At 44.1% G+C, this 26,947-nt stretch overlaps 1 protein-coding gene across 2 annotated transcripts; it reads left to right on the forward strand.

The window, feature by feature from the left end:
- Nucleotides 1-1,190: 1,190 nt before the first annotated feature.
- Nucleotides 1,191-25,961, forward strand: LOC147891039 (uncharacterized). Of its 2 annotated transcripts, XM_087390048.1 has the most exons (3): nt 1,191-1,365; nt 25,089-25,156; nt 25,276-25,412. In XM_087390048.1, the coding sequence occupies exons 1-3, from the start codon at nt 1,250-1,252 to the stop codon at nt 25,293-25,295; spliced, it is 204 nt and encodes a 67-aa protein (XP_087246174.1). In that variant the 5' UTR covers nt 1,191-1,249; the 3' UTR covers nt 25,296-25,412. The 2 variants fall into 2 exon arrangements, with proteins under 2 accessions (XP_087246174.1, XP_087246173.1); XM_087390047.1 differs by having other exon boundaries at nt 25,089-25,961.
- The last annotated feature ends 986 nt before the right edge of the window (nt 25,962-26,947 follow it).

A 26,947-nucleotide genomic window follows, 5' to 3' on the forward strand; every position in this document is an offset into this window, starting at 1 on the left:
ACTAGCAAAGGCTACCCAAAGAGTGCCCATTGTTGGGACACTTAAAAAATGGGAGGGATGGGTTGCTTTGGCAGAGTCTTTACACATACACTGCCCGCTCGAACATGCATAATCATTTTAAACAACCCATCTATTGGTTAGCGGGAACTCAAGCCATTGGCTAGAATGATCGGTGCCCATCCATGGGTGCAGATTTTGGGCTTGACATGGCACCTAGGTAGGACATAAGGAAAAGAGTGTAGCGGGCAATGTGTAAAGTCCTCAATAGTGCTCACCATTGGTTTAACTTGTTCCCATTGTTTGTGAGGAGTGGGTGGAGCCTTAGTGTGTAAAGACCTTAGCGGGGTTTCACATCCCGATGTTTGTCCGAGTTGCATACCCCAGTGCTCGTCGATTTGTGAAAGGCGTTCCTCGTGGGTGAGAATATTTGCTAGCCATTGCCTTCATCGTGCCATAGAAAAGTATGTGGCAAATGAGTCACGAAGGCCTGTAAGGGAAACCTAAATGACCTCAACATGCCACCCCAGAGGATGTTTGGGGGAAGGCTATCCATCAAAGCCCACGGTGGGAATGGAACTTGAGCCGTCATGGTTGAGCTCTGGCACATCAACCACTGAAATTCGAGTAGCGGAGGTGTGAAAACCTTGAAGAACGGACGTCGAACAACCCTTATAGTAAACATCCATAGAGATAAAAAGAGTGCACAAGTGTGCGTGAGCACTGTAGTCCTCCTAGTATAGTGGTAAAGCAAGTGGCTTTGGATGTTAAAGCTAAAGGGCGTTACATTTTGTAAAAGGATGATCTCCATAAATGGTGATTTGTGAAGCACACAACTTAGGGTGTTTATAGGCTATAGCACCATGGGCATTGTCTACAGATGATGGACGGGCAAAGATTTTCCATGCACATAAAAAACCACGGGCGAGATGCATGCAGTGCAGCAACATGGGCGACTGTAGTCTATAAACAAGAGGCACAGCCATGCCTCCAAGTGGTTGAGTTGTTCTGCTTTCAAAAGCATCAAAATTAGTAACCAAAGCCGTGCCCCTAGGGGAGCAGTGCGAACAACCTTAATTAATTTAGGGAAAAATGAAAAATGGAAATTCACAAAGAAGATTCAAAGCTGACGAGTGCAATGGAGAATATATAAATGTTTGAGATGAAGCACTTAATTCAAATAGATGCAACTACACCTCTGTGTGTGTGTGTGTGAGAGAGAGAGAGAGAGAGCGCGCGTTTCCAAGAATCAATGGCTGATGAAGGAGCAGTAGCACGAAGAAGAGCAGCAGCCCCTTTCGGTGGCTGGAGACATCGCGCAGCCCAATTCTATTTTCTTCTCATCCTTTTCTCTTTCCCCCTCTTTAGGTATCCTCTTTCTCCCTATCAGTTTCCTTGCTCTCTTTCGTTATGAGGTAGCCGCTGCTTAAATGGCGGCTTTTCGTTGGGATGCTTGGCCGATTGTGTTGCCGTGAGAAGCATCACTTGATGGAGATGAGCGCTTGGCTGTCTCAAGGCCGTGTGACTTGTCTCAACGTCATTTTTTGTAACAGACATTTTAAGTTTTGTGACTTCAAAGTAATAACCCTCGTATAATTTCGAACAGAGCAAGCACCATATTTATATTGCTACATGCTCCAGAGCCTCCTAGTCCTTGGTGAATCATTTATTCAAGGCCTACTTTTCACCTATTACTCGATTAAAAGTGCACACATAGCTACCACGAGCCAGCATGTCTAACACAGCGTAAATTTTTACAACCATCGGGAAGCTTGCAACAACCTCTGTTAAAGAGGTTTAAAAAACTGGAATATCCACCTCTGTTAAAAAAGATTTGAAAAACTGACGTGGTGGACATTCCAACGCCTCAACATAAGATTTGACGGATTACATTTGAAGGAGAACTGGTTACGGTGGTTAAAAAGAAAACTGCTCAACTTGGAAGTTGGGAGCTTCTTTTTGAGCTGCTGAAGCAAGAAAGAGAAAACCACTAAAAAGACTTAAACCATATAAAAACCAGTTGGTTAGGACTGCACCTGCAAGAAGAAAAACGAACGAAAGGCAGCTCTTCTGGCTGTTAGCACATGAAAGCAGAGGCCTCCAAAGCTGAGTAGACATCAACATAGACCCTGGTGCAGCAAAACAACAAGACGAAGAAGATATCCAAAAAATAAAAGTCGCAGGCCATGATGAAATAGAAGGAGTCGTCTTTCCTTGGAGGTGGAAGTACAGAGTACTTATGTGTGCAACGTGGCCTGCAGCTTTAGCGTCATGCCCTTCCTTACTTAAGCCATATCTCCACGTACAAAAGCTCATTAGTAAGGCATGCCGACAAGCAGCTAATGGACCTCCCTTGGAAAGGAATGCTGACCAAGTTGGGTCAAAAGACCCGACCAAGCAGATGGGTCAACCGACTAGACTGGTTGGTCAAATCGCCTGGTCTGGATGGTCAAACTGGCCTGACGAGTTGGCTGTTTTCCAGCCCTATATAAGGTCTATGGCCATTCAGTTCTGGCCTCCTTACCTGCAGTTCCAGGAACAATGTGCAGCAGATCCCGCATATTTGGGAGCCACCGGCGCAGCCATGGCAGCCCAACATCCTCCTCCTCAGGCGCCTGTTTCAGCCAGAGGGTTCCGCAGCAGTTACGGGAGTTTCCATTGCATTTTTCTAGTCATTTGAGAGCAGTATGATACTCCGATGGATATCCATTTTGTACGCCATTCTGGCACTCATGTACAGACAGTAGTTACGACATTCTCGTGAGCATGTATACATCATAAATAGAGCAAGGTACAGTAGTTAAGAAGATCTCTGGTATCCTTCATGCTTGAGTTCTTTATTTGCATTGATTTTTTCAGTACGGTTCCACATAGCAAGCCCCCACATGTGCTAGGAAGCGTATTGGTAAAAGGAACACCCCCTCCTTGAACTTGAGGTTGTTGAAGTCTCCTCCAACAACCCATCATCTAGGGGGCACTCCATGAGCTGCCTCTAAAAGAGGCTATGTGCTACTGGTAACAAAGCAGGGACATACACTTTTAGGATGTCTATACTAAAATCGGCCATCCAAAGACCCATCCATACTACTATTTCAATGATGAGCTCGCCCTTATTGTATACCTCCGAGGCAACCACCTATGAAACATAGATACATACCTTGTCACTCTTGCCTATTGCAGGGGACTAGACCTTAAGGCCTATCCCTTGGAGAAGGTGGCGGCAGCTCCTGATATTTGATGCTGAAAACATATGCTCCTGTAACAAGAGGAAGTCCATTGTCCGCACTACCACACGGTTGTTGACATGCATGATCATGGAGCCCGTGTTAAATTACACGGCGTAGCGGAACAGAACTGAACAAAGAATAGAGAGTACACATCAAACTGGAGATGAACAAAATTTTCCTTCAATACTGATGTAGTACATATGATGGCTCTGTCCACCCGTGCGCTCCCACAGTGGAGCTTAGATGGTGATCTAGACAGATACTAGGTGAAGAGCTACTAGCTGGAAGATCTGATCTGATCTGAACTGATCTGACACAATGGATTGGGGAGGTCGCCTCTTTATAGCTATGAGGGCGGTAGTCGGATCAATGTAGTCGGTGGAACCGGCCAGTCAACATAGTCGGTGAAGCCGATCAGTCAACCTAGTCGGTGGAACCGACTAGTCGTCCACGGAATATTCAGGGAATATTTCCTATACTGTCGCCTCGGGGGCTCTCGCCCCCGAACCCCTACCAGGGGGGCCGTGGGCCCCCTTGGAATCCCCCAGCAAGCCTAAGTCTGTCATCTCAAACTTTGTGGTCAACGCCTTTCTAGTCTGCTGGATCATGTCTTCATAGTCACCTGTAATAAGGAGATCATCCACATATAGAACAATAATAGCAAATTTTTCACTTTTCTTGTACACATACAAGTTAGCATCTGAGGCACATCTTTTGAAGTTTAATTTATGAAAGAATTTGTCTATCTGTGGGTACCATGCTCTTGGGGCTTGTCTCAGCCGTACAGAGCCTTCTTTAGCTTACATATCTTGTTCTGAGAATGGGGGGTCTCAAACCCAGGTGGCTGAGCCACGTACACCTCCTTCTTGAGGTCACCATTCAAGAATGCTGATTTAACATCCATTTGATAAACTGGCCACTTTTTATGAGCAGCCACCGATAGTATTGTGCGAATAGTGATCATTCTGGCAGTCGGAGTGAAAGATTCTTGAAAATCAAACCCTTTAACCTGCGAAAATCCTTGTGCAACCAATTTGGCTTTGTACTTTTTCAAAGTCCCATTGGCCTTGTACTTTACCTTCCAAACCCACTTGGTGCCAATAACCTTTCTGTTAGGTGGTCGAGCTACCAGCTCCCAAGTTTCATTCTTCATGATGCTGTCATATTCTACTTGCATAGCGTTTTTCCAATCTCAGTCTACAAGTGCTTCCTCCAAACTCGCGGGCTCCTTTACTTCTGCAATAATCTCAGCCATCAAGGCCATATTGACTATGTGAGTAGAAGCCCTCCTTTGCTCCTCGATTCTCTGAGACCGCCTTGGTCCATCTGCATGCTGCTCAACAGACATAGGCATTTGGTTATCATGGTCATAGAGCTGCCTTACCCATCGCGGCAATGGCTTTTCCGGTGGTGTAACAACAGGTTGGTGACTTATACCTTCATCATCTGATATTTTTTCCTCCTTTATAGCTCCTGGGACAGGTCCATAGTGAATTACCTCTTCACTTGATGATAAAGTGGAAGAGCTCTTCTCTGCCTCCACTGCATTCGGTTGCTCCCTGAACACCACATTGTGACTCGCTATGATCTTCTTTGCCTCTCGGTCATACAACTTATAGGCTTTCTTCTCATCATAATAGCCTAAGAAGATACATTTGGTGCTTTTTGGTTGTAGCTTGTTTCTCTCTTTGTCTGGTACATGCGCATAGCATTCACACCCAAACGTTCTGAAGTGGGAGACAGATGGCTTCTTACGGTTGTAAGCCTCATGTAGTGTTTTACCTTTGAGTGCCTTTGTATAGCTGCGATTAAGGATGTAAACCGCAGTATTGATAGCCTCAGCCCAAAAGTGGTTTGGCAGTCCAGCACCTTTCAACATACACCTCCCCATCTCCACGGTGGTCCACATTTGGCGTTCAACAACCGAATTTTGCTGAGGCGTATGTGGTGTCGTCGTTTGTCGCTTGATCCCTTTGCTCTTGCAAAAATCCCCAAACTCTGTAAAAACAAACTCACCACCACCATCCGATCTGATTTTCTTCACTTTTCTCCCTGTTTCATTTTCAATAAGCTGTAGCCATTCTTTCAATTTACCAAAAGCTTGAGCCTTTTCGCGAAAAAAGTACACCCACATCTTCCTACTATAGTCGTCCACAATCAATAAGATCCCCCCAAGGCCTATGTAACATCTTACTGCACAAGTCAACATGCACCAACTCTAGAGGAGCGTTTGCTCTATTCTTGCTTTCTTGTGGGAATGCCTTTCTCTGTTGCTTGCCCATCATGCAAGCTTCACACGGTTCTTTGATTCTGTTACTACAGGTAAGTGAGCAACCATATCTTGCTTCTGCATCTCCTTCAGCATTGCAAATCCGATGTGGCCAAATCTTTCGTGTCGAAGTCTGCTTGTGTCCACTCCAGCAGTGGCTGTAAGAGCACTTAGCTCATACAGGTTGTTCCTCCTTACTCCTGTGCTAACAAGATTGCCAGCACTATCCAGAATTTTTGTTCCTGTCTTGTTGAACCTCACCTCATGGTCAAGGTCAGTTATGGAAACAACTGATAGCAAATTTCTCTTGATTTGTGGAACATACAGCACATTAGATAGTTTCTTAACATCTCCATTTATAGAAACAAATGAAACCGTACTTGTATCCTCAACATGGCATTTTGCGTTATTTCCCATTGTCATAGAGATGGGTTCCTGTAGAGGCTGCATGGAATAATATAGACCCTTCTTACAGGTCATGTGACGGGAGGCACCACTATCCAACACCCATGAATCAGTGGTTGATGCTTCTTAAACTGAGGAACACTCTTCCTCAATGGCTAGAAATAGATCGAACTCTGCTTTCGCTGTGTTAGCTATCAATTTTCCCTTATCTATCTTCTTCAGGGTACCATTCTTTTCATCTGCTTTCTTGACCTGGCAATCTGCACTCACATGGCCCTTCTTCTTGTAGTAGAAGCATTCTCCCTGAAACTTCTTCTTGCCGTCCTTCTTCTTTTGGTCACCACTAGTAGAGGACTCACCTTTGGTGGAGGAACCACCTTTGCCTTTCGCAGTGGCAGAGAATGCAACATCTCCATTGCCGTCTCCATCTCGAGCTTTAAGCCTCAATTCCTCCTCCATAAGTAAAGCACATAACTTCTCAAATGACAATGGTTGGGGTCTCACCTGAGTGTTAAGTGCTATTACCAGTTCATCAAACCTTGGTGGACATATCCGGAGACACCGCCGAGCTAGCTCTTCGCTAGTCTTTTGTATCCCAGCACCAGCCATCTGGTCGCGTAGATTTTTGATTCGGGTTATGAACGCCTCTGTTGTCTCTCCTTCATTAAACTTCTCAGCTGCGAGCTGATTCTCCAGGTTCTGGATCCTTGTCTGATTCCGCGTCTCATACTGACTCTTCAATATGTTCCAGGCCACAGTTGCCGTTAGATGTATGCTGAATCAAGGTCAAAACACTATCAGTAGTACTTGTAACTAGGGCACATAGAGCATCTGCGTTCCTGCGTTTCCAAGCTCGTAGAAGGTCGGCATTAGGAGGTATTGTACTCCTCGGATTTGCTGGGTCGGGGGTTCCTTGTGGTTTTGGGTCAGTCCCCAGTATTGTCTGCAGAAGCTCATATGAATCCAAAATAGCAATAATTTTAAACTTCCACAGAGTGTAGTTTGTACCATCTAGCTTGCCTTCAGTGAAGGCTGGTGGGTGAATCCTCAACACCTGGATTGTTGGTGCAGCAGCAACTGCTTAACTCGAGCCGCTTCGTGTTGCCATCACTCTGTATGTTGTTGAAGCCCTCGCCTCTCTTCTATTCCATGGAATATTCAGGGAATATTTCCTATACCGTCGTCTCGGGGGCTCTCATCCTTGAATTCCCACCAGGGGGGCCGTTGGCCCCCCTGGGACTCCCCAACTGGGGGCCAGCTAGTCCCCAGGCCCCAGTAAGAATAAAGAGCTCCCACACAATCACCTTTCTACCATCAACGGTCTCATTGATAGACCTCATCTGACATGTAAGTCAGGATCCATCCAGTGTCCCGAGCTCACACATGGCTTCTCCTTATATGGGGGCCTTACAACTTGAGCACCTTGTACCACTGGTGGTTACCAGGAGGGTGGGGCATTGAGCATATCTAACAGCCCCAACTTACCAAGGTCCAATTCGTGGAGAGGCGGGGGGTGGAGAACAAGGCGTGTGCCACCATGCTAGTGGCATCTTGCCCCATGGGGATCACTCCCACTACGAGGCCCCATCCCCGCCTGTCTGTCTGGAAAGAGCCCAGCTAAAAGAGTGTCACCATGTGTGATCCACCTCTCTCTGCCATAGGACCCAACCAATCCTCCACTATGTGGAATAATTGATCTCTCATCATCAAGGCAAGCAACGTGGGTGTCCATTGCTCGTCTCTTGTGGAGGCAAAGTTGAACCCCCAAAAAGGGTGGGTCTAGGAACCAAAAGCTCCAATGGATGCTCCCTTCGGAGACTGCAAAATCAAGACCGTCACCTCCAACGCAAGCGGGTACTAATCCGGAATCTCGAGGTAGTTCCATTGAGCTGCTAGAACTCCCTTAGTAAGGGCTACCATGGTGGGAGGCTTTAGCTAAGAGAACTGGCCGTCAGCTCCTAATTGCTCCACAGTAGCTGTGACTTGCATTGGAAGCTGTGGCTGCGATGATGAAGCCATAGACTATGAGGGAAAAGATTAGATCGTGCCCATGCTTAAGGGCTGGGTTTCCTAGTGAGGTTGAGGCTCCATTGGATGGGGACTCCAAGATGAAGAAGAAAGAGAAACTGTTGCAGTGGGAAGGGGGAGGGGGGGGGGGTTAATGTGAATAACTGCCTCAGGGGGAATGGTCAGGGGGGGGAATGGACGCAGCTGGAGGGGGCTGCGAAGAGGAGGGGCGCCGTTTGACTACTCCCCTTGGAGGTGGGAAGTTGCCTCTCGCTCTGCTCTCGCCCAAGTTTGGCCTGCCGCCTTCGGTTCTTTGGCGCCTTCTACCCCGCTTCTTCTGGTCCACTTTTGTCACTTTCATTCACTAAACACATATCCACTTGCTTGGCAAATTCATTTATTGCATTCTCTTTCTTTTTTAAAATTTCAAGTTCTTTAAATTAGGATGTTTGCCAAAAGAAAGCATATGTTTTACTACTATTTAGCTAGGTACTAGTTAGTAGGGTCTAGCATTTCAGGGTGGACCTCCATTGAAGGGGTTATGGGCATTAGTGTCCCACAAGTTGAGACATATATCTCTTTAAGAGAACGTAAAACCACACCTCACCCAAGTACCCAAACATGGGACCAATCAAATGGATAGAATGTAGACTGACCCCACAACTATTAAAGAGAATGTTTGTAGTAGCCGCCTGTGAACATGAAAGAATAAAAAAGAGATACAAGACAAGACGACAAACTAATAGGCCTAATAGGTTATGTGAGAAGGTCAACCAAACTCAAACTAACCCCAGACTAGCCCTTTGAATAAAGCCCATTGCCAAAAACCTGAGGGTGAGAATAGAAGTCCAATCAGAGTAGCATTGATCACCTAAGCTGAATTTTTAGTCAGGCAAATAAACAATGGTTAAAATAACCCTAGTCCACAATTTCAGCATGGCACATGGCATGCTCATGTGGCATGCTAATATGTCATGCTGATGTGGCATGCTGAGGCTGCATGGAGCCTGTGGGGACATGTGGAGGCATTAATGAAGGCACCACTTGTCACTACAGGAACTCCTGCCCCCATGCAGCCCATCATTTTTCAGGGGAGCCAGCTTCCATACCGAATTGGGCACTCTCTCCCACGTTTAAGCTGCCCTCTCCTACATCTATAAAAGAAACACTCCCCCACCCTCATTTGCGCACAGTTTTTTCCGTCTCTTGTTGGTGCATACTGCCCTGCGGCCTCTCCTTCTGTAGCAACTCCCCCAGCAGCTCCTCTTGCCTCTGCAGCTCCTTCCCCTTGTAGTCCAGCAGAAGCTCCTTCTGCATCAGCAGCAGTCCCTTTTCTGCCTTACAGCTCCTGCTGCTCCTTTTGCAGCAGCAGCAGCCCTTCTACTCCTCTCTGCAGCTGCAGCCCTCCTGCAGCAATTCTTTCTCCTGCAGCAGCTCTTCCTGTAGTTCTCCCTTCACACAATATTGCTGGTGCACCTACTCCTACAGCTCCCCGTCAACGTAGCCCTGCTAGTGCAACTCCTCCTGCAATTCCTCCTCCCCACAGCCTTGCAGCAGCCTGCTCCCATTGTTGCTACAACTCTCACCCTCAGAAATGCTACTCGCAGCCCGCAACTATACTTAAACTATGAGGCAAATCTATAGCAACTTGCATTAACTTTTGAAGTTGCAGCAGTGAACTATAACTTTTCCATTATGGTAAAATCAGAATCTCTTTTACTGAGGTAAGTTGTGGAGGCATCTTCCCTCAAGATCGGAGAGCCCTTGGAGCCTTGAGTACCCTAGCTAGGCTATCTTTTGAGACATTGCTGTGTATATAGGCATACTGCTCAGCATTGAGCTTCACTTTCATGTCTTGTATATAGCTCCAGCTATGGTCTAAGTCCTTTTAGTTTGGTCTCAAGTTTGAAAGGTCTTGATAAGATTTACATCAACACCTTGGTCTTGATCTCATCGTAATAAGTAGCCTGGTTTTCAGTTTCTATCTTGCAAATCTATGAAGTAAAGCAATATTCCACAATCTTATGCAAAGCAATCGTTCCCCTTTCCCTTTAAAAGAGTATGGGAGGTTTCATTGGTATCAGAGCCTAGGAAGTGATCCCCACATCTCTGTACTCTCTTATTAAGTTCAGCCCTCTTTCTCTTCCTATCGAGTCAACCAGCCATCATGGCTAGTTATGAATAGTGATCCCCAAATCTGTGCTCCCTTATTGAAATCAGCTCTCTTTCTCTTCTCGTCGAGTCAACCATCTATCATGGCTAGTCATGGTCCCCATCTACCTCTCAATCTCAATGAGTTGAGTAACCTCTGATTCGTATAGCCTAGCAGATTCATATTCATAAGAGTAACCATGTTGATTCCCATGAACCAAGGCCTTCATCTGAAGGAGGATACCGTGCATGCATTTAAGACTTCGTAAGTAAGGGTAGTGCCTCTCCATCAAGAGGAAGAGTGACATTGCATCCCATTCCCTTTGAGGCATAAAAATATTGACTACTTCTTTGGAGGAGTTAGATATGTAGAAAAAGCCAAGATTCGATTTGCAGCCTAACACTTGCAAGACCATGCTTGTCCATGTTGGGCTTCCATGGCTAGCACGGAACAAGAAGCTCACACTTGGAGGAAGTTTAAGAAGTAATTGCAAGATCATTTCTTGCCAAAGGAGTTCAAAAGAGACATGATGGTGCAACTAGGGTTGTGGCAACTAGCCTTTCTGTCATCGAGCACGTAACTTGCATCCTAGCATTTTATCAAAAATTGAAAGGAAAAAAACGAATGAGTAAAAATATAGACATGAGATGCGTCATCGATTAAGTAACTACTAACTCGAAATTGAACTTGAATCCTATCTTAAAGGGAAAAAACGAATGATTTAAAATATGGAGATGAGATGCGACACATGGTCCGTTGGGACCCGATCCTCCCTACATATGTTAGGGCTGGTGATTTATTATTGACTTGATGATGTCCATATTTTGGAAGTTGAAGCCCAACAAAATATGAATAAGGCAATGCTCACAAGAGCTTATAACTGATCCTCGTTGCAGTCTATACCATAGTCATATGGACTACAATTATATGGATAAAGGTGTTGTCATCCTTCGATGTTGCATCCAGCTTGGATTTCTTTGCTCCCTTGCATCAAGAACATGCATAAAAAAAAGAAAATGTTGTAAGAATTCAGATTGCAAGTTTGAATGAATGAGCAATTAAAAATATTTATATGATAATATATAATATAATTATTATAACCTCACATAGTGTGGGCGAGGAGGCAGTACACTTCCTTTCCCAAAGAGTTATAATTTGAGGGAATGAGAATAAGTCTCGCGAATGAATAAGATACTGGCATATTACCTGTATGTCAATAGTCGTAATTGTAGTCGAACGTTGGTGAAATCATGAGTGGCGCGCCATGCGAAATTCAAACTCGTCGTCTTTTGACGATTTCTTTGATCTTGGAGGCGGAGAAAATGCCACGTTGTAGGTCATCAAGCTTAGGGATCATACGCTCTAGATGATAATAGACGCTACCATTTGATGCTCCCTCTTGTGAATTCACATGCAATCCGAACAATTTATCAACGAGCGCTTAAGAAAATGTTAAAAATCTCCACAAATCCACGATTAATAATGAGAAGATTGCACAATTTATGGTTAATAGTGCCTTGCTGGATTTGCTTCTTAGTATAAAAGAAACTCTTTAAAGAAAGTAGACCTTCATACATCAGTGCTAAGCAATTGCAATGGCATGCAAATATAAATAGATTTTTTTTTCGCTCGCAAAAAATAGAGAGAAAGTAGACCTTTGGAATAAAATGTTTGAATAAAACCTTTAAGCCACGTGAATTCAAAATGACAATTATCTTTAATCTCGATCGTTCGTGCATAATTGAATGTGACCTCGTTCGAGTTAATTGAGGGTCCAACAATCGGACGGCCAGGGTAATATTGAGTCAATAAATGTTGCAAAATTTCAAGTCGGCATGTTCCTACGATAAAATCTTGCCTCGCTAGTTGGTAGCATTGACAGGAACGTCAATAGGCTTCAAATTTCCTACCCTCATGAATTTCCATCCGTCAAGCTGCATTGACCTCGATTGTTTATGCAGAATTGTCGGAATTCAACGTACTCACATTTCGTTGTACTCGCAATTTGCTATGTGCTTTGCCCCTTGTCGCAGCTCACTGTATGCTTTGCTAGCTCTCCGTCAGTGTCGCTAAGTGCAATTTGCCCTACTTGTAGTTCACCTCAAGCTCTGCCAGCTCTTCGTCAATGCCTCTGGTTGCAATTGCCACCCACCTTAGTTCAACCAGCCAACTCAGTTTTTGGTCTATCAATAGAGAGTTCAAGTCCGTTTATTACGACCTTTTTCACTCTGTGCGCAGAGATATTGGGAGTTACAGAATCATTCTTATTGCCTGTTCATGCAAAATCGTCACTAGAAAGTGACTGTGTGGTCAAATACCACTTTCGTCAGTTTTGCAGATTTGTCCTTGTGAGGCAGAAGCTGTGTTCTTTGCAGTGACAGAATATTTTGCAGTGGTCTGTAATGGCGTCTGATTCTCTTTCACAGATTGTCACTGAAAAGCTTGCAAGAACAACTTCCAAGCATGAAAGTTTAGAATGACGAAATTTCTTATGGGAAAAGGCTATTGGGAGTTCATTACAGGAAATGAAGAAGAACCAGTTCTTCCTAATGTTCCCAATTAACAGGAAATGCAGGTATTTAAAGGATGACATGAGAGAGCTAGAAAAGTTATATACTGGCTATCTATCAGTATTTCAGATTCTATGATTGTGCATATTCAGGATGCAAGTATGCCAAAGGAGGCATGGGATACTTTGGCAAAGATGTAGAGCACAAATACGCAAGCCAGGAAAATGCAGCTCAAGCAGGAGTTGCACAATGTGCAGAGAGAAAATATGAGCATCAATGACTACCACATGAAGGTAAAGAAAATTACAGATGCACTTGTTTCCATTGGGTTGCCAGTGGAAGATGATGATTTAGTTTCTGTGATCTTGAATGGTCTAAGAAAGGATTATGCACAGTTCCGGACATCCATTGCCGTCTGTGAAATTTTTTTTGATTTTGAGGAGTTATTTGCTCTTCTAATTTCTGAAGAGCAGAGAAATGGTGGTGCATCTTCTTCAGAAGGAACTTCAAAAGAAACTGTCTTCTACTCAAATGCTGGAAGAGGTAGAGACAGGTAGAGTAGGCCGATCTGGAGGCCATGGTAAAAATCATAATATGCAGCAAACTCAAGAAAACGAGTCCTATGGAGGAGGACGTGGTAACTCTAGAGGTAGGGGGAGCCAAAGAGGTCGTGGTGGATGGCAGAGAGGCCAAAATGCAAATAACAATGTTGAATGCTACTACTGTGGTAAAATGGGTCATATGGCTAAAGACTGTTATAAAAAGCAGAATGACATTATGAATGGAAAATTGCAGCAAGGGAATTATGCATCTTCTAGTAGGATAATGACAGAAATGAGCATGTGTTTATGGTGCAGCACATGACCAATTTTGTGACAAGTGTTGAAGAAAGCAATGATGTGTGGTATGTTGACTCAGGTGCGTCAAACCACAGGACAGGCCATGCAGAATGGATGCAGGATGCAAGGAAAATGGAAAGACTAGGATTTGTGGAGACTGGTGATGATACTGTACATCCTATTGTGTAGATTGGTAAAATTTCTTTGTCTATGCAGAATGGGAAAAAGAAATACCTGTCTGATGTATTTCATGTTCCGAATATCACCAAGAACCTGGTTTCTGTTGGTCAAATGGTTGAGCAAGGCTTGCAGGTCAGATTTAATCCTCATGGATGCTTTGTTGAGGATATGAAAAATAACGGTCGCTTGATAGCAAAAGGAAAGAAGAAGGGCAGGAGGATGTTTACGTTGGATGCGGACATGCCTGAATTGAGTGCAGCAATGTTTGCACATGGGATCGGTGTAGTTGCAGATATTGAGATCTGGCATAAACGCATTGGTCATGTTAATGTACAACAACTTAAATCAATGCAGGCTCAAAATATTGCTGCAAGATTGCCTAAATTCAAGGTTGCAGAAATACATAAGGTATGTGAAGCCTGTCAATTTGAAAAACAGGCAAGGAAACCATTTCCTAGACATGTTCAAGAGAGTAAGAAGCCATTGGAATTAATCTACTCTGATGTGTGGCTACTAAAGCTGCATCTATTGGAGACTGTCATTATTTTGTTACTTTTATTGATGACTACAACAGAAAAGTTTGGGTGTATTTTATGGAAAAGAAAAGTGAAGTGTTTGGGCATTTTAAAGCTTTTAAAGCTATGGTTGAAAAAGAAACAAGCTTGCAAATAAAATGCCTAAGGTCAGATGAAGGGGGAGAGTATCTCTCAAATGGGTTTGCAAGGTTCTTGCAGGAGCATGGCATAAAGTAGCAATATTCATGTAGTCATATCCCACAACAAAATGGACTTGCAGAAAGGAAAAACAGGCATATTGGAGAGGTATCTCGGGCCATGCTAAATGAAAAAGACCTATCAGATTATTATTGGGTTGAAGCAGTTGCTACAGCAGTTTACATAATGAACAGGACTCCCACTGCAGCAATACATGGCATGACGCCAGAGGAGATGTATACTGGTAGGAAACCAGATATTTCTCATTTGAAAATTTTTTGTTGCATTGCTTATGTTCATGTGCCAAATGAGTTGATGTCTAAGTTGGATCCAAAAGTTGAGAAGTGCATCTTTATTGGTTATTCTTTGCAGCAGAAAGGGTATAGATGCTATAACCTTTCTACTCGTAAGTTTACAGTGAGCAGAGATGTTGTTTTTGATGAGCTGAGCAGTTGGTATAAACCAATAAATGTGATTGATGATGTAGATGCACAAAATGGTAATGCTGCACAGAATTCACAGTAGCAATCACAAAATATTAGTGGACCTGCAGTGTCCTCTAGCAGTGGTTCACATATCTCGCCATGGACAGGTAGATTAAGATCAGGAGAATCTCCTCAAAGCATTTGGACAAGCCATGGGAAAAGAAAAATGGAAGAAAGCCATGGATAAATAAATGGATGCCTTGGAAGCAAATGCTACATGGGAATTGGTGCCTTTGCCTAAAGACAAGAATGCAGTTGGCTGTAAGTGGGTTTATAAGGTGAAGCACAATGCAAATGGTTTTGTGAACAGATACAAGGCAAGATTAGTTGTCAAGGGGTATGCATAGACATATGGCATTGATTATGAAGAAACATTCAATCCGGTTGTAAGGATGGCAACCGTAAGAGCAGTCATTGCTATGGTTGCATCAAAGGGATGGTCTTTACATCTGATGGATGTAAAGAATGCCTTCTTGCATGGTGATTTGCAAGAAGAGGTCTTTATGGAGTAGCCACCAGGTTATGTTCATGTTGTTCATCCTGAGTTTGTTTGCAGGTTGAAGAAAGCCTTTTATGGCTTGAAGCAAGCACCTAGAGCATGGTTTGATAAGATAGGACAGTATCTTGTCACTATTGGCTTTCAGATTTCCAAGGCAGATTTCTCACTTTATGTGAGAAAAACAGAGAAAGATATTATGTTGCTTGTCATTTATGTTGATGATTTAATCATCACAGGTGATAGTGATGAAGATATCCTTCATGTGAAAATGAGCATCATCACCCGTGCTGAGTTCTAAGTCTGATCATACATAGTCAATTACATCTGGGTGTGACAATGAAAAGGAAAAAGACTGAAGCGGAGCGGAATCCTCCGTATGTCATGTTGCCCTGGTTGATGCATAGCCGGTGATGGGACGTTGGCATTTGTCAAGGGGTGCCATGCGTCTCAGTCTTCTAGAGGAGGCTCGACGCAAGACCAGAGCCACTGTGACTCCCATGGGACGTGTCCCGGATCTAAACAATGACGGGAGGTCCCCTAGAGTGATCTGTGTGTCCCCTCGATGCCTCGTGTGTCGTGTTGCGGTTATCGGGTCGGGGTCTCTGTCACGTCTGTGGCTAGAGACTAGATGATCAATATCACTCGATGGGAAGAATTCTGTGATCTTGCTCTGAGAGGTGTCTGGTGGTGTGGCCAAGCCCCGTCGCCTAGGTAAGTACTCTCTGTGTCGGACCCCCTCATGAATGAAGGCTGCGAGGATCTCTGATCTAGGTAGGTGTGAGGAATCTGAAAAGGGGCTCGAAGCCGTCTCTGAAGAGACAATGGTAGCGACCTCGGATCTCATAGTACACTGAGCACTTGAAAATAAAATGCTCCTCCGACTCAACCTCCTGAGAGTCGCACAATATGCATATGCGATGCTCCCTAGGGATCCCCTCTGCTGTGCCGCTCTCTATGCGGAGGTGGTGTGATGATACCCGAAATTGTCCGATGGAGATCCGTAGTGAGTGAGGCATGTGTAGCTCAGTGTACCCTGGTGGTGTGATGAATCCCTTCTCCGAAATACGAAGACAGTGATCTCTGTAGAAGCTCAGCTTCATTGGAAGCTCCCTCGGCTCCAATCAGGTCCTCCTCTATGACACTTCTGAGTGTGAGTATGTGATCCATAGTCCCATGGTCTCGCTTGAAACCGGCCTAACCCTCTGCTCTGAGCCCTCTCATCTCTACGGACAGGCTGACCGACGCATCCAATATTGCTGCATAGATCTTGGACATCACATGTCCAATCATGATAGTCCTGTAGCTACTCAGTTCCATGGGATCCCCTGCCTTGTGGATGGGGGTGATGGTGTTGAGTGTCCAAGTGCGGGGTAAGCCAAGGCAAATAGCGTCATTGAATAGCTTTGCTAGGATCGGGGCTAACGTGTCAATCCCATACGCGATAAACTCAGTGCATAGCCCCTCGTGGTCCTTAGCTCGGCCATTGTGCAGTTTCAATGTCGTGTCCTTGACTCCCCCTTTGGTGAACAACGTGCAAGTGGTGGGGCGAGGTGTGTGTATGAGATCTGGAGCAAGCTGGTGTGGGACATTATAAAGATGGCGTGCATACGTGTGTCAAACTCTCGTGTCGGTGAGGGGTGATGGAGACCTACGCTCAAGGAATCTCCGCCAAAATTCCTTAGAGTTGTTACTGTACAAGATGTTCAGCAGCTCCTCATTTCGACGAAGAAATGCTTGCTTCTTCCGATGTACGAGACGTCGGTACTTGCGCACCGTGTCTGGTGTGTTCGGGAGGTGACACCCGGTTTCAAGTCGGAGTTATCGGCGAGAAGCCTTGGACTCAGGATCGTACCAATTGTTGCAGGATACAGAACCAAGAGGTGGTGGTCTAGTGGACCGTGTGATGTGGGGAAAGACTTGGAGGGCAGCCTCGTGGAGTGTGTGACAACTAATCAGGGGAGCACAGTCCTCTATGAGTGGTATGTGATCGATGTAGGTTAGGAGTCTATTTAGGTGTCCAAAGTAGGCAAGGGAGAGGCTGTGATCAAAGTGTATGTCGTGGTAGGTGTCGTGCATCATATGTGGTGTGGCTAATCGTGTGAGGTGGCGATAGTGAAGAATAGGTATGTGTGATCAGCTCCTAGAGGGAGTGGTGCTACGGTGAAGTCGGTGATACGTGAGGTGAAGGTAGGGGATCCCATGATGTAATCTACCACACTAGTGTCCCCCCCATGTGGGAAGCAAGTAAAACCACCTGAGGAGGGCCATAGGTCAAGCCCGTTGTAGATGATGAGATCATGTATCCTGCCCAGGTCAAGGAGCGCATGTCCATATGGTGTAACAGGCCCGTGTTGGTCCGATGAGATCCTAGTCAGACTTGCTCCGTCTAGGTCCATGTCTGGTAGCATGATAGAGTTGTCTTGGAAGTCCAGGAGTGGTGCCTGGCGCGTGCGCATGCTAGTGTTGAAGTCCCCAACAAGGAGAACTTCCTCGCGAGTTGAAAGGTTTAGGATATCCGGATGTAAGGGTGCATATGGCGATGTCTCACCCTCCTCTCGCGCAACTCTGGCAAAGTGGGATGTGTCTGGCGAGAAGTAGCACACTGCTATGAAAAGGTCATGAGTGGCAGTATGCATGAATCAGGAGTGTGCATCCTTCCTCTCAATGGAGATGGCTCTAACGAGGGAAGACTTGTACAATACTGCGACCCTGCTTGATCCTCGAACTCCTCCTGTATCCCTCGTCTCATCCCTGAAGGTTGACTTTCATGTGTAGCCACTGACTATTGGTAGTGGACGCTCTGAACTCTGGTGTGTCTCTGTGTAAAAGACGTGTAGCCACTGACTATTGGTAGTGGACGCTCTGAACTCTGGTGTGTCTCTGTGTAAAAGACTATGTCTCGTCCTGTGTAAGATTCTGAGAAGTTCCCTAGGTCTGAGATTCCGAGAAGTTCCCTGGGTTTGACCATAAGGTACCATTACAGTTCCAAATGGTGCATGCTAGGGTCTCGGAAACCTGAGTCTCATAGGCCCCGTCCCCCTAGGGGGCACGGGTGGGAGCTCGACGGGTGCCGGTCAACAACCTACCATCTCGGACCACGGCCCATTTCCCATCCTTGCAGGCAACATCTCGCTGCTGGAGAAGAACTCGTCGCTCCTCAATCTATAGTGGTGCCAAATCCTCATCCATGGACAGGGTGGGATGCTCTCGTAGAGCGGCTCGACGTGGATGTGTCACTAGTCGAGCATGTGAATCTCTGAAGCGGATGACAAGGGGCTGCTCTCGGTTGGGGTCTCTCCCAACACGCCATGCTCCCTCTATGCTGTGGTCGGGGACCCCCATGGAGGTGGTCACAAAGGCGATCGCCTCCTCCATGGGCGTAGTCGTGGTGCTAGTGCTGTCTCGCGTGATCCCTTGTATCCGGATGTTGAGGGCTTTCGAAGCCCTTTGCTACTGCTCCTGTATGGCAGTTGAAACGGTTGCATGTGCGGGCTCCCGTTTCGCCACGTCCACCCATCTAGTCATCTCTGCTACAGTCGACTGTATCGTGGCTATTTGTGCCTCCATCTCTATGACTGGGGTCCCTCTAAGCACTGCTCTTAGGCTCTTGAGCTCCTCTCAGAGCTGTGTGATGTCGTCTCTAAGCCCATTATAAGCCGGAGGACATGTTGAACAGACAGGGGAAGATACTCATGGCAATAGACAGAGAGGAGCTCGAAGTTTGGGAAGACAGAGATGCCCATGGCGTGGTCTGGTAGTAGAATGAAATCGTCTCTGAAATCGAGAAGTGGTACTTGCCAGACCGTTGTCCTCGTGTTGAAGTCCCCAACCAGGAGGACTTCCCCATGGCTCAAGAAGTCGACAAAGTCCTGGTAGAGAGCTACGTATGGTGATGTCTCCGTCTCCTCTCAGACATCTTGAGCAAAGTGGGAGGTCTTGGGGGAAAGTAGCATATTGCAACAAACAAATCCCGACTGTCTGTGTGTCGGATCCGGATCCGGATCCATAGAAATTTGGAGTGTGTATCTCTCCGCTCTATTGAGATGGTACCCAAAAGGGCGGACGTGTAAAGAACTACAACTCGTCCCGATCCTTGTACTCCCCCTGTGTCCCTTGTCTCAACTCTGTAAGCAGACTCCCATGTGTACCTGTTGACTACTGGTAGTGGGCGCTCTAGACTCCGATGTGTCTTTGTATAAAAGACTATGTCACGACCTGTATAAGACTCTGAGAAGTTCCTTGGTTTTGACCATAAGGTACCATTACAGTTCCAAATGGTACAAGCTAGGGTCTTGGTATGCTGAGTCTCATAGACCCTGCCCCCCTCTGTGGGAGAAGGGGCAGATGCTCGATGGGGCCCTGTAAGGAGTCGTCCATCTTGAACTACTGTCCACTTCCCATCCTTGCGGGCCTGATCCCGCTGCTATATCGGAGTGTGCCTCTCCTCAACCTGTAAAGGGGTAAGATCCTCATCCATGGATATTGATGGCTGGTCCCGTACACCGTAGAGCTGAGAGTCGTGCTTGGGCATCATGGAATTATATGATAAGGGGCTGCTCTCGATTGGGGTCTCTCCCCACCCGCCATGCCCTCTCAATCCTATGCTCAGCTACCCTAAGAGTAGTGGCGAGAAATGTAGTCACATCACTCATCGGTGTAGCCTCAGTGGGTGGAATGCCACAAACTTTGATGTTGAGAGCCTTACTGGCTCTATCTGTTGCTCCATAAGGGTGGCCGAAACAGTTGCCTTTGCAGGTTCCCGTTTGGCCACGTCTACCCATCTGGATGTCTCCTTGATTACAGATTCCATGCTAGCAATCTGTGCCTCGACCACTGGGGTACATGAGATGGTCTATTTTTAGCACTGCCTTCCAAGCAGCGCTCTACTTACACTTTCATAAAAAAAAGTATCCCACACAACCTTTTGCCACATGGATTCTTTCTATTTTTGTGCTCTCTCTCTCTCTCTCTCTCCCCCCCCCACCCCTCCTCGAGTTGTAAAGACACTCCTACTGTGCCTCCCTCCCCCTCCCTCCCTCCCTTCCTCCCTCCCTCCCTCGAGTGGTAAAGGCAGTGCTCACTAGTAGTTGTACTTGCTTGTTTTGTAATCTTTTCATTTCCAAATCTAGTATACTCTTGGAAAAGAAACTGTAGTGGCTGATACACTTTCTCGTAGGCCAAGAATTCAGCATATCTCAATCACATATCATGATGAGTTGATAGCTGTTCAAGGACATGACATGATTTGGACCATAGTGGATAGGTTTAGTAAACAAGCTCATTTCATTCCATTTCGGAAACAACTGAAGGCTCCTGAACCTGCATGCCTTTTCATTAAGTATATCTTCAGACATCTTGGGATGCCTAAATCTGTAGTTTCTGATAGAGATTCTTAATTCACTCATAATTTTTGGCAAGCATTGGTTGGAAACCTTGGAACCATTCTAAGTTTTTCTTCCTCAAGCTGACGGCCAAAGTGAAATTTTAAATAGCACCCTATTGGATCTGCTCAAAATCTTTATACTTGACCAGCAACCATGTGGGAAAAGTATCTCCCCATATTTGAGTTTGCTTACAATAATACCATACACTCTTGTACGGGAAAGATTTCTGTTCAAATGATGTAGAGTAGATCTCTACGAACTCCGTTAATGCAATCCAAGGATAAGATCTCTACTAATTCATAGAGGATAAGCTATCGATAAGGGAATCTCAAAGTTTGTTTTGCAATTAGAAGAATGTTTAGGAGTCCAAAATATCTTATCAGAATGGAAAGGGAAGATTTTGAAGAAAGTTGCTTTGAAACTAGAAGAAGTCCCTTTGGTTAATTGCTCAAAGCAAAGTAACCATCTTTCTAAAGAAGATGAAACTCTTCTACGAAAATTCCATAGGAATTTTGTCATTTCTTATATGGACAAATGTTTCAATAACTTTGAAAAGTTTTACTTAGAATGTCTTTTGAGAGAAGTGAACTCGCTTGCCAAAACTTACGCACTTGCCTTAGTTTCTCAAAAGGATTTGATCTCAAAACATTAGAGTTTTTGCAAGTCTTCTGGGTTTGTTTGCAATCCAAGTATATCTTTTCTTTGTGCTGCTTGGAAGTTTCACAAAACTCCAAAAAAGCCAAGATTTATTGCAGCTGCTTGTGAGACTACTTTGACGGATGTCTCTAAATGGCTAAGCTACTGCTTCAAAGCCATGTTGCCTAGTGTCTATGAACTTTGGAGGGACTTATTAAAAGAGGCAGATGTCCCCTCGCACTCAAGCTGGATTTTAAATGACCCTGTAGGAGTGATTCCTGTTGTAAAATTTTTTAATTCCTCTCGAAGCATTCAGGAAAAAGAGTCTCCTATTCTCCTTCAAACCTATGATTTTACGACACTTTACACAAAGATTTGAGTTGGAAGACCTGAAGTTTAGAATAAAAAAGCTAGTGGCTGAAGTTTCAATTTGAGATTTGACAAAGATAGATGCAAAGTGCTAAAAGTTGAGAAAACAACCTTATGCTTTAACTTCTTGTGGCTAAAAAATAAAGATCATGACATAGGTTCTATAAAGAAAAGATACACAAAGGTAGTAAGTGTGGAAGATGTTTGCTCTTGGATAGATTTTCTTTTAGATAATCTTTACATCACAATAGGTGATTCTTTGTTTCAACAAATTATAGGAATCCCCATGGGCACTAATTGTGCCGTCTTTTCAGCAAACTTTTATCTTTTCACTTATGAATTTGAGTTTATGCAATGTCTTATTTCTATCAATACCTGCCCTATCATTTTACATAAGCTTAGCCAAGTTAGGCGTTTTATAGATGATTTTTTTGTACCAGATGTTCCCAACTTTCAGGACTTTTTGTACAAAGACACTAGTGCTTTTGGAGAAGGAATCTATCCTCGTGACTCTTGTGAACTGAACTGCACTTCAAGAGGGGATTCTTGTGATTTCTTAGATCTTAGAATTTCCAATCTACCATAGGATTAGAGGTTGATATATACGATAAACGTGAACAACTTGAATATAGTGGTTTACATATTATAAAGATGCCTCACATTGACTCAAAACATTTCTGATTTGGCAAAATATGGAGTCATTTCTTCCCAATTCCATAGATTTTCCCACCTTTGTACAACTAAGGAGTCTTTTATCACTCATTGTAGTAATTTGATCACTTTACTATTACACAAGAGGTATAATCCAAGGAAAATAATGAAAAAAGTACGCACAATCTTAGATATGAAGTCTTTTATCTATGGTGTATCGACCTTAGGTATGTTTAGAATGATTGAACATAAGCTGAAAACAAAAAGCAGGGAGCTGAATAGCCCGTTTTTCTTTTAGTTTCAAAAGAGAGTTTGTTTGAGTATGTTTGTGCTTTTTAAGTTAGAAATGTATTTTTGACTCTTTGTAGGAAACAATACATAAGTGTAAAGGACCATTTAGCTTTTTATGTTTTAAATGCGAGTGTGAGTGTGAGTGTGAGTGTGAGTGTGAGTGTGAGTGTGAGTGTGAGTGTGAGTGTGAGTGTGAGTGTGAGTGTGAGTGTGAGTGTGAGTGTGAGTGTGAGTGAGAGTGAGAGTGAGAGTGAGAGTGAGAGTGAGAGTGAGAGTGAGAGAGAGAGAGAGAGCGATATTCGAGTTTTTTGGAAGATTTTGTTTCTTGACTTGCTTGTTTATTTTTGCTTAGTCACTTGCTTACTTTCTTCTTTATTTCTTGTTTTCTTTCTCTTTTGTTTATTTGACGTATTTTAGTAAGCACTGGGTTTGCCCAAGAGACTCTGCAGGTCTTTAGAAACCCAGTATAGCTGCTTATGCTTGGGCACTGATGATGACATAAGTGTTGCTTTGCTTGCTAAGTATGTCTTCCTTTTGTTTTTCTTAAAAGTTTTTGTTTACCTCTTTTTCCTTCTCTTTCATATTCTCTTTTATTTTCTGTGTAGATTTTTTATCTTTAAAACAACAAAAAATCTAAATTTGTATGATTGGACTTATTCTAGTCTTACAAAGGTATATAATTCATAGAGGATTATGACTTCACTTATGCTACAGCCCGCATAGCCATCGAAAAGACTTAAGAAAATAAAGGGCGGATGCAAATTAAAGATGGGAGGCCTTTGAGGTCAAGAAGGACGATGGATTTCACTGAAGTTTGAAAAAGCTTGGCTGAAAATCAAGGTGGGACAAAAGAAGATTAAAACTCTTTTTCAGGTGTTATGGCTGCTGTAGAGTCTTGGAGATTATTAATCAAGTTTCAGTTGGGCTTGATCTACCATCACATTGGAAGATACACAATGTCTCTTATGTCAGTTTGATCAAACCCTATGTTGGGGATATTCATTATGATCCGGTATATGAAGATCCACAAGAGGTGGAGGATAATGAGGTACTTTGGTTGTAGAACTGATGATCTTCCACGACTTCATCACAGGAAGCCGAGGAAAAGTTCCAAAAAATTCTCTCTTGAAGTTCAACGGATTCCCATCTACAGATGCCAAATGGATGGAAAGATCAATGTATTAGGAGTTCCCCGACATTCTTGATGCTTATGAAAAAGTACTTTAGCTGAGGTCAACGGAATGGAGGATAGAGGGATGTCATTTCTCTTCACATAACACTTATCCACTTGCTTGGTAAATTCATTTATTGCATTATCTTTATTTTCTTAAATTTTATGCTTTTTAAATTAGGATGTTTGCCAAAAGAATACATATGTTTTCCTACTTTCTAGCTAGGTAATAGGTGGCTAAGGTCTAGCATTTGAGGGTGGACTCCATTGAAGGGGTGCATTAGTGACAATTGTCCCTCAAGTTGAGACGAGAACATAAAGACCACATTGTCGCCCCAGTACCCAAACATGGGACCAATCAAATGCATAGAATGCAGACCTACCCATCAACTATTAGAGAGAATGCTTGCAGTAGCCTTGGGTCTGGGCCTGTGAACATGAAATAGTCAAAGAGATACAAGACAAGATGACAAACTCAATTAAGGATTTTGGACAGCTGCTGTTGTGTAATTGGCAGGAATTCACATCATGCATCATCATTTGTTGGCCAAATTACAGGTGATTTAAGTGTTTGAGTCAAAGGAAAGGAGCCATGTTGGTTGAGGCTGCCCCACAGTTGTGGACATATTCTGCATTTCCTGTGTTCTCATTCTCAGGAGCATCTGTGTGCATATGTATAAGTAATCCAACTTAGCTAGCTGTCCCTGCTTAGGCCAGAAATCATTGATTTGGCCATCAAGTACAGCTCTAGTGAGTTATCTTATCTGTCCCATCTGATTTGGAGAGTAAATGCCATATTCTAAGGCCACAAAGCTGAATGGCCACTTGTTTGCAGAGTTTCTCCCGCTCCAACAGAGAATGATGACAATCTGAAAGCTTCTTGATGACATGTTGGAGAAGGAAGCTTTGCTAGAATAACACAGAATCTGATTGTGATGCCCGTGTGATATGTTCCTCATATATTTTTATTGAATTAAAGTTGGCAAATGATGTCTAGTGTGCACTTTTGTAGAAAAGAGATCTTTATGTAAAAGAATATCATACTTCTGTAGTCGTCCTTGCACGTGTATGTTGTGTGATTTATGGCAAAGAGTTTGAGAGAGGCAGATAAATAGCTTGTTTGTTTGACTTGTGTCTGGAATGAAGAGTTTCTTTTCCAGCTCTTGGTTAACTTATCTGCGCCCATCTGATTGGCAAAACTTATCAGCAGTTAATGGAAAAAGCTCAGAGATAACATGTTGCAGAGAGCTTTCTGATATTGTAGTTAACCAAAGCCTTCTTTGTCTCCTTTTGTGTATGACAGCATTCCTTGTTCAAAGGGCTCATGTTCAAGTCCTGTGGAAGTTGTTGCTGCTAGTCTTCTCTCAAACAGTGCTGATGATGCAATCGTGAAAACATTGCTTTATCCTGGATTGGTATTTTCAAAGATAGAACAAATTGTTGCTGATAGTGAGCCATTTAGTTTTCCTGATTGGAACACTATGCTGCAGGAAACGAAATTGAGAGTTAAAGGCCATAAGAAAGAGGGAAGCCCTGCACCCAAATTTGGTATTGTATTTGGTAGCTATCTGTGCATAATTGGGGCTCCTCTCTCTGTTCTCGGTAAAACGATGATAAGTGCTTGTGGCATGCTGACTCTTCTGTGGTATATTTATGTACTTGGTGGGACAGGGAGTGACGTTTTTGCATTGCCCATGTTTGGTATTGCAATGCTCTGTGCTATTGGGGGCTTGTTGAACCTAGAAGGAATCTTCAGAAGGGAAACGGAGGCAAAGGAAGCCTCCAGTAGCCCAGCAGTAGGGGAAGGAAGAAAGAAAGATTAAGATATTAAGCTTCGCTTGCATTTGTAAACCATTGACACAAGGGTATTTGAATAATACATTTCATTGTCTGCAGTAAAAAATGGGTGTCTGAGATAATGGACACTAGCTTTGAGAACTTGAAATCTGATGGTGAAGCTGTGGGAAGGTAAAAGGAGATAATGGTCATGAAAGTGTTTGATGACCTAGCAGATGAATATGGTTTGCTTTCTAAGAGTACGAGTGGATGACTAAAGATTTTAAATTCATATGCCTTAGTTTGTTGCTTGCCTTTGTCACAGCAGAGTCAACCATTCGGCTTAAAGGAAGTGGATGTTATCTCCATCTATTGCTGAGTCTCTTTTTCTCTTGTTTGATTTGTTTTTGCATCATATTCCTTGAATTTTTCTCTTTTTATTTTGCTCTACCAGTCCTTTCTTTTTTAATTAATTTCTCTAGTTTGGTTGACTTACATAGGTGGATATGTGAGCTACTTTGTTTTAACGTTTTTGCCTCGTCGTCCTCCTCTTCCTTCTTTTTCTTGCAGAGATAAGAACCATCTATTAGAAGCTTTTTGAAAAACCAGTATGGATCCGCTATCCATGAGGAACTGACCAAAAGAAAGGTGCTGGATGCCATGCAGCCTGCATCTCAGGATCCCAGCTCACTGCCTAGAGCATCCTGTAACTATTCAGGGTGGAGACCTATACAACCAATGGATTCCTCATTCCGTGAAAATGTAGAAGGTGCCTGTAGGCCATGTCTTGCGTAAGTTCTCCCAAGTCTTCCTAGGCCCCTGTACCCTGCTCCCAGGTAGCTCATAGGGTCTAGATGATATCATTCTAGATATTGAGGAGGGTAGCTTCAGGCTATCCTGCTACCCACCATCACTAAACTGCAGCGTGCTACCCAAATGTTGTCTTCCAATGCTGTTTTTGGTGAAGGTTCAAGTCTTTTTCGGGAGGACGGAACCCACCCTCGAATTTCTTGGTGATGTCATGCCCCAAGTGAAAACTTGTTGCATCCTCAGCATCTTGGCTGCAATCCTAAGAGAGGATTGCCATATCCTTTGTGCCATCAGACACCTCCATTGTAGTGGGCAATCGTCTCAAGGTCCCCTGTTCTGCATCAATGGCAAGTCCCATTCAAGGTCATGGCTGGTGCAGATACGGACATGGGTAGGCCTTCATGCGCCACAAGTCAGAAGAAGTGTGAAATCTTCCTCAGTGGAGTGGGACCAAATCATGGTAAGGACGGCATCATGAGGCACTTGTTGCTTCAGCCATTGTCGCTCCTATAAAAAGGGCTCCAAGCCATGGCATTCAATTATAACCGTCTACCATTGCAGATGGTGTAGAAGGGC

The sequence above is a fragment of the Dipteris shenzhenensis genome, chromosome 18, assembly GCF_047967505.1.
Source record: "Dipteris shenzhenensis isolate YYH24624 ecotype China chromosome 18, Dip_SZ_1.0, whole genome shotgun sequence".
NCBI classification, from domain to species: Eukaryota; Viridiplantae; Streptophyta; class Polypodiopsida; order Gleicheniales; family Dipteridaceae; genus Dipteris; species Dipteris shenzhenensis.